Source organism: Pteropus medius, unplaced genomic scaffold, assembly GCF_902729225.1.
Source record: "Pteropus medius unplaced genomic scaffold, Ma_sr-lr_union100, whole genome shotgun sequence".
In the NCBI taxonomy this organism is placed as follows: Eukaryota; Metazoa; Chordata; class Mammalia; order Chiroptera; family Pteropodidae; genus Pteropus; species Pteropus medius.
Genome location: NW_024342475.1, coordinates 319,010 through 326,911, shown reverse-complemented (window position 1 = coordinate 326,911; position 7,902 = coordinate 319,010). Strand labels below are relative to the sequence as shown.

The 7,902-nt window shown below is 58.5% G+C and overlaps 1 protein-coding gene across 3 annotated transcripts in view; it reads left to right on the top strand.

The window, feature by feature from the left end:
- The first annotated feature begins 667 nt into the window (after positions 1–667).
- Positions 668–7,902, top strand: part of KCNN4 (potassium calcium-activated channel subfamily N member 4) — a 17,334-nt gene continuing 10,099 nt past the window's right edge. For 2 of the 3 annotated variants that reach the window (XM_039866146.1, XM_039866147.1), the window contains exons 1-3: positions 668–3,218; positions 6,055–6,150; positions 7,374–7,801. In XM_039866146.1, coding sequence (XP_039722080.1) covers positions 2,985–3,218; positions 6,055–6,150; positions 7,374–7,801 — 758 coding nt within the window. In that variant the 5' untranslated portion in view covers positions 668–2,984. The remainder of the gene's footprint in view (positions 3,219–6,054; positions 6,151–7,373; positions 7,802–7,902) is intronic. The other variant, XM_039866145.1, reaches the window with a different exon arrangement.

The window sequence follows — 7,902 nt, the reverse complement described above, 5'->3', positions numbered from 1 at the left end:
TTTTTCTATTTTAGTTGTGGTCTCTTTGAAGACAAAATTTCTCTGCTCTAACTTCCATGTCTTGCTTCTGGCTTCTGCTTCCTCTTCATGTTTTGATCTCTTCTATCTCTTTGAATTTTTTTTAAAAAAAATCCTCCTTCCCTCTCTCTCTTCCTTCTCTGTCTCGCTCTCCCCCCCTCCCCTCTGGCTGCACCACTCAAGGTCTCTCTGCCTCTGTCTCTCTGTGTGTGTCAGTTTTCACGGTGCCTGCACTCCAGGGCACAGCTGTCAGGGGGCTGGAGCTGGAGGTCTGTTCCATGGCCTCTGGCTCTCTCGGGGGGGCCACGGGCTCTGTGTCTCTGGCCCTTGGCCCCTACGTGGGGCTGGGTGGAACTGCAGGGGGCAAGGCTGTCCCCAGTTGTGCCAATGACCAGGAGACAGAAACTGAGGCAGAGACAAGTACGGAGAGGCCTAGAGAGACAGAGACAGAAAATGAGACAGAAAAGACACAGATGACGATGAACACAGAGGAACACAGAGGCAGAGAGGCAGCGACAGAGAGAGGATGAAACAGAAAAACAGAGAGGGACACGAAGTTGGAGACGGAGACAGAGATACCAAGAGAGACATAGAGACACAGGGGCCCAGGGAGGCAGAGGCAGAGAGCGAGCCAGAGAGAGAAAGGAAACACGAATGGGCACAGAGAGCCAGAGATCCTTAGAGACGGAGACAGAAGAGGCGGAAAGAAACAAAGGCAGGTAGGAGGGAAAAACAGAGACAGAGGAAGACAAATGGAGACAGAAAGATGGACCCAGAGGCTTCCAGAGCAGGGGAGACTAAGAGAGGAGGCCCTCAGAACCGGGAGGAGAGGCGCAGAGAGACCGGTGCCAGGCCACAGAGGCGGCGGGTGGCAGGGGTGCCAGGCGCAGCCTTGAGAGTGCCCAGCGGCAGCGTTTTCTCTGAGCGACACTCGTGTGGCGTCTGGGTGCGCCCGGGTGTGTCTGTCACTCTCCTGCTGTGTCTTACCCTGCGCGGGAACCCCACGTGTGCCACGGAGCCGGGTGCCAGCGCAGGTTGTGTTTTTGTCACTGGGCGTGTCTGTGTGTGCGGTTTGGTGTCCCTGGGTGTGTCTGTGTGGGCTGTGTTGGTGTGTTGCCAGGCCTGTCTGTGCGTGTCTCATTTCCCAATAGCTGGCGGGTCCATGTTCCTGCATGACATGTGACACGGGAGGGTAAAGGGGTGATGTCTGTGTGTTCCCCCAAGAGTGGCTGTGTCACGAGGTCGGTATGTAACGCTGTGCGAGGTCTTGTGCCACATCAGTGTGTCCTCTGTGTTGCTATAGGAGGGTTTTGATCTGCGTCTAACGGAACGGTGTCACTTCTGTGATGTGGCACGTAGTCATAGCTTACACTCTGGGATCCCAGTCACCGTGCATCGCCCTGTATGGCATTTGCTGTTGTGTGTCAGTGTGTGTTGTGTCTCTTTCTGGGCACTGTGTGTGTAGAGTCGTGTACCATTCAGTGATATGACCCTATGTCTCACGTTGAGGTGTATGTTCAAGTCGGGGGCCTCTCCTTTTTCCGCCAACAACACAGCCCGGGGCCCCACACCCAGAGTGTGTTGTGTTTGTGCAGTTGTGTATTACATTGTGCTGGAGGGTGTCCCCGGTGTCGTGTGGGGTGTTGTATTGGCTGTGTCAGTGGGTCACATCTGCTGTTTCATGTGGTGTTTGTCAAAGGTGGTGCTGGGAAATGTTATGTCACTGTGTTTGTGTATTTCTCTGTATGTGTCGTGTTTGTGTGGCCATGTGAGCCGGCCATGTGTGGCTGCTGCATGTGGTGCTCAGGTGTGGCTTTTCAGTCAGAGGCGATGGTGCACGTTTTACTTGTGCGCACACTGCATCTGGGCATCGGGGTCCACGTGGCCTGCGTCCCCGCCTCACCCCGCCCCCCAGGGCACCATTCTGGGCTGTGTCCTGTGCGATGCGCCAAAATGTACCATCGTGTCTTACTCTGGGCGTGCGCTGCTTGGGATTGTGTGTGTGCCGCTGCCTGTGCCCGTTCACACTGTCCTCTGACCACACCTGGAATGGCACTGTGTACCGGGGTGTGTCGTGTCAGGGTGAATCTCTGTGTGTTGTGAATTGTTCTATGAGAATGTATGTTCGAGTCACCATGTGCATGATGTATGTCTGTGTGCATCTCTCCGTGTGCTGGGTGACTGGGGACTGCTCTGGGTGTGTCCGCGTGTGTCAGGTGTCATTCCATAGGTGTGTAATGTTTGGGACTCCGTGAGTGCTTTGTTTACATAGATATGTTTTGTGTGGCATTCGGGCATTGCTATGTCAAACATATTGTGTGTTTGTGGAACACAGGATGTGTTGTGCTCGTGTAGCTATGGATGTGCATCGCCCGTTGTGTGGCATCTGGGTGTGGTTGTTTGTGTCAGAGATTGTTGTGCCCATTTTGACTGCAATATTTGTGCCTATGTGTGAGCAATATTTGGTGGCCATGTGTGCCACGAGGCACAGCCTGCCTTGCTGAGTGCCGGCGTGTGTCACATCATATGTGTGGTGTCTGGGTGTGGCTGTGGGTTTCAGAGCTTGTCGGGAGTTGTGAGTCACCCAGTGTAGGTTGTGTTGTGTGCCCATGTGTATTAGGTCCTGTCTCCGGCCATGCTGTGTGTGAGGGTGTCCCGTGGTGTATGGGTGTGGCTGAGGGTAGGTGTGTATTATACAATGCAGACCGTTGTGTGTGACCATTGTCAGTGTGTCTTTATCCACGTGGATGCATGCCTCTTCCTTGCTCTGCCCCAAGACACACCCCAGCCCCTCCTTAGTCTGAGAAGGGGGGGTTGGGGAGCCTCCCCTCTGCCCAGGGGCCTCCCCAGCCCCTCCCTGCCCTGCCCAGCCGTCACCACCCCCCAGAGGGCACAGGCTCTGCTGTGCCTCAAAGCAAGAGCCCCAGAGCAAGTGAGCAGAGCAGGCCAACGACCTGCAAGACACAATGGCTGCTCTTTGCGTGCTGCGAGGTGGGGAACCCTGGGCAGGAAGCTGGCTGAGCCCCAAGACCTCGGGGGCCACGGGCGGGAAGCTGGTGACGGGCCTGGGGGCCCTGCGGCAGCGAAAGCGCCTGCTGGAGCAGGAGAGGTGGCTGGCTGGCTGGGCGCTGACGCTGGCGGTCATTGGCATCGGGCTCATGGTACTGCACGCGGAGATGCTGTGGTTCGGGGGCTGCCCGGTGAGTGGGAGCTGGGGGCCGGGACTCCTGGTCCGAGGGAGGAGGGAGGAGGGCCTGGGAGAGGAGGGGCGGGGCCTGGACCTGGCTCAGTTCTGAGAGGGTGGGGACTGGGCTAGGACTCACGACTGCTGGTTTGAGGGAGGAGGGGCTGGGACCAAGACCCTGGGTAGAGAGTGGAGGAGGCTGGGGGCTGGATTCCTGGGGCCCTCCACAAGGAAGGAAGAAGGTCTCAGCGTCTCAGTCATTGAAGGTATTGCAAGGTAGACAGCTGGAGATCCAGGATCCCCAGAGGTGGGTGGGGACTGGGAGTCAGGGCCTGGGGGGGTCAGGAGGGTAGCTGATCAGATACTGGAGTCTCCCAAGAGCAGATTAGGGGGCGGTAACCCCGGTTCATTGAGGGGAGGGCGGGAGAGAAACTAACGTCTTCCAGTGGGCAGCGGCTCCTTGGTCTTTATCTAAACTGACGCTTACCCACTGCTTCAGTGGCGGCAAATGGCAGAGGTCAGAAGAACCTGGCTGGGGTGGGTGTGGAAAATGGAAACGTGCGCATGCACGCGCACACATACGTGTGTACTCTCTCTCTGTCTCTCTGTCTCTCTGTCTCTGTCTCTATCATTAAGAAGCTCAACTTTCCAGAACCTATATGCTGTGTAGTCTGGGAAATAATGGAGGGTAGACTTACTGTACTGTCTGTCCCTGCTTCCCAGGGGAGGATGGGGCTGAGAGCCCAGGCTCTCGGATCTGAAGGTGGCTTAGAGCATCTTAGGGGGCAGAGGGGCTGACTTTGAGGACAGCGTGAGTGGAAAGAGAAAGGGCAGGTGGGGCCGGGACAAGTCTGAGCAGACTCCCGGCACATTACAGCGCTGGTCGGGGTGGTTGATAGGGCAGATGAAGGGCATGGGTCAGAATCGGTGGCTTGAGGACAACGGAATTGCTCAACAGGAAAGGAGGCGTCGAGACTTATCTGGGCTAAGGGATGTGGAATCGGGCTGCTTGGGGGCACTGATGTGAGGATTGTGTTGGGGGGATTCCTGGAGGATGGAGGCTCAGCCTTGGATTTGGGGCTGAGAGAGAGGCAGGCAGCTCTGAAGTGACCAGGAGCCACACGGTGGGTCAAGGCAGGCCAGTTTCCTCTGGCCGGGGGGCCGAGGCGAGGGCAGCCGGCACTGAGGGGGAGGGGCCCCGAAGCTTATGCCAACAGGAAGCATGGCCGGGGCCTGACCGCCGCTCCCACGCTCCAGCACCCCGCCCAGGAGGGGAGGTGAGAACATGAGAATCCTGGCAGATAGGAAGGGACAAGGGGCTCACTCCTACCTCCCCCCCTCAGCCTCTCCTCTCTCATTTCCTCCTTCCCCCAACTAGGTATCAGGCTGCTGCCTCCAGCAGTAGGACTCTGGGGAAGCTGCTCTAGCTCACTGAGCCTCAGTTTCCCCACCTGTAAACTGAGGGTGAGGGTTGAAATACATGACCTTAAGGCTCCTCTTCAGCTCCCTTCCTATGACTGCCTTGATAACCCCCCTGTCCTCTCCCCACTTCCACCTTAATCTAATGAACTTATTTCACAGGGACTTAGACACCTGCTTGCCAGGGGGAGGGGCTGGAGGAGAGGCAGGTGCCAAACCCAGGAATGCAGGGGAGTGAGACAGATACCAGAGGGGGAGCAGGAAAAGTAGAGACCACCAGAGAAGTGGACTGCAGCGGGGAGGGCCAGCGGGAGGGGTGCTGTGTCTAGTGGGGTGGAATTTGGGACAAGCTAAAGAAAGAGACAGGAAATTGTGGTGCCAGAGAAGGATGAAGGGGTGGGGGAGGGCTGGGGACAACAGCACCATTGTTCGGGGAGGGGTGGAGGGGCAGGCCCCCTGGGGCAGGAAACTGGCCCTCTTCCCCTGCACAGAGCTGGGGCCCCGCCCCCTTGGGGGAGCTGGCAACATCTTAGGACAAACAGGTGTCTTAGGAGAAACGGGAGGGAACCCATGTGGTCCCCTGCCTATGACAACACCCCACAGGCAGGGTGCCTCCCTCCCAGCCCCTCCTATGGAATCCAGCAGTCCCAGGCCCCTCTAACTCTTTCCCTCAGGAATTCTAGATTCCTGCAAGGTATTGCGCACAATGAGGAGGAGAAAACCTTCTCCGTGGATTCTGGAGGCCACGTGCTTCTGCCAGATCTGCCCCAGGCTTGGGCCAGGAGGGAGAGCAGGAGGCAGGGGGAGAGGAGACGCAGTGGGCAGGACTGTGGGTAGAGGGCGTTCTCAGAGCTGGGTCTGGGTTCTCTCAGGGACTCAGTCCCCCGGATGAAGGTAGCGGGAGGTGTCACTCATTCCTTGGAGACTGAATGATAGTTCCTAGGCTTCTCTGGAATTGGGGTGGGGGTGGGACTTGAAGTTGCTTTCTAGGACCAGACCAGCTGGGCGGGCAGGGAGGGAGACAGGACACTGTCTAGAGGCCAGATGTGTTTCTAGACACAAAGCCCCATGCAAGCACATACCTGAGGAACTATTTTTGATGGAGAAGGGGACAAGAATTAAGAAGGAATGTGTGTTTCAGGGTCTCCCCTTAGGGATGTGGGTCTGAGGAGAAGAGCTGAGGGGGAAGGTGGGTGCTGGCATCCAGGCCAGCGCTGTCCGGTTGGGAAGGAAGAGGGCACACTCCCTGGGGACCAGGTGGTTTTGAGACCTCCCCAGAACTGACACATCAGGAGAAACTGGGTCAGGGGCTGAAAGGAAAGGAGGCTAGGAAACTGGAGATTGAGAAGGGAAGGCTGTTTGGGAGGAAGGTAGAGGGTACTGAGGGGGGTGCAGACTGGGCACCTCACACCTTTCCCTATCCCTCCCAACAGTGGGCGCTCTACCTGTTCCTGGTTAAATGCGTCATCAGTGTTTCCACCATCTTCCTCCTCTGCCTCATCGTGGCCTTTCACGCCAAAGAGGTCCAGGTAGGGCAGGCCCCGCCTTGCTTGTGCCCCCAGCCCCACCACACCCTGAGTTCACACTTTCCATCCTCCTCTTCCTGGGCTGAGTAATGAGGTTCCTTCTCCCTGAGATGCGTCCACACCCTCACCCACCGGGATGGGGCGAACCACGGACAGACACAGCCTCCTGGAGCAGCCCCCTCCCTTCCTCCATCTGCCCCCCCTCCAGTCTCCCCACACACACTCAGATGCTGAGAGCTCCAGTCCCAGCCTCCAGATCTCTGTCCTCCATCTCTGAGTCCCACTATCCCAATCCCAAGCAACCTGAGCCCCCCAGGTATATGCCCACAGGTCTTCCCCTACCCCAGGCCCCACACGCCTGTGCTGTCCCCAGACCGGGCTCCTTCCCCATCCATATCCCCTCCAGTGTCATGTCTCACTGGGACACTCAAGTCCCACTCCTCCCCTCTCTAACCCACTCCCAGACATCCCCAGATCCTGTCGTCCCTCCCCCATACCTTTGATTATGAAATGGGGGTTACTGGCCATGTGCAGTGATGTCCCTTGCAAGTGCCTGGTACATAAAAGGTGCTCAGTAAACAGCAGACATTATCATTACCAGCAGCCATTCACACAGTTCCGAAGTTCCGAGTGCAGGGTTTGTAGCCCAGCGGTACCAGCACCCGCCTGCGGGACCTAGGCCTCGGTGTCCACATCTCTAAAATGCGGGTGATAATACTTTCCATCTCGCCGTGTTGTGAGCATTCATTGAGTCACAACATGCAAAGGGGCTACGGCAGTGCCTGGCACATCCAAAGTGCCCCCTCAGTGTTAGCTGTTGTCAGCGCTAATGGTATGGTGATGACGATTACTGTACACGTGTCCTCAGAAAAGAGAAGAGAAGATGGCTCCATGAGGTGGGCGGGAAGCTCCAGGGAGGCCGGGGTTGCTGTCTGTCCGCCTGAATATATAGAACAATCTGTGTCGCTCAGTGGGCGCCAAGCGTTCCAGGGCTGGAAGTTCTCGAAGTAGGCTGACACTAGAGGGGGAGGGAGAGGAGACGCGGGAGGGACGTCCATCTCAGGTCTCTTCCCCGCCCCCCACACACATCCCAAAGCCCCTGCCCCAGCGCTATCTGCCTCGCTCCCCCGCAGGGCGGGCGCGCCCCCCTTATCTCCCTGCGCAGGCTGGCCACGGCCGCCTGGCCTTCGTGTGACCCCACTTCCCTGTCCGTCCCCTCCCCGCAGCTGTTCATGACCGACAACGGGCTCCAGGACTGGCGCGTGGCGCTGACCCGGCGGCAGGTGGCGCAGATCTTGCTGGAGCTGGCGGTGTGCGGGCTGCACCCGGCGCCTGTGCGGGGCCCGCCCTGCGCGCTGGGTACCCGGTCTCCGTCGATGGCGACGCAGTCCTGGCCGGGGTTCCTGAGCCAGGGCGAGGCGCTGCTGTCACTGGCCATGCTGCTGCGCCTCTACCTAGTGCCCCGCGCCGTGCTCCTGCGCAGCGGCGTCCTGCTCAACGTGTCCTACCGCAGCATCGGCGCCCTCAACCAGGTCCGCTTCCGCCACTGGTTCGTGGCCAAGCTGTACATGAACACGCACCCCGGCCGCCTGCTGCTCTGCCTCACGCTCGGCCTCTGGCTCACCACCGCCTGGGTGCTGTCGGTGGCAGAGAGGTGAGGGCGCTGGGCAGAGGGTACCTGAGCGTCTGGAAGAACCGCTTACAGCCCCGGCAGCCCTTACAGTGCTGCAGGTTGGGGCCCCCAGGGACCAAGCA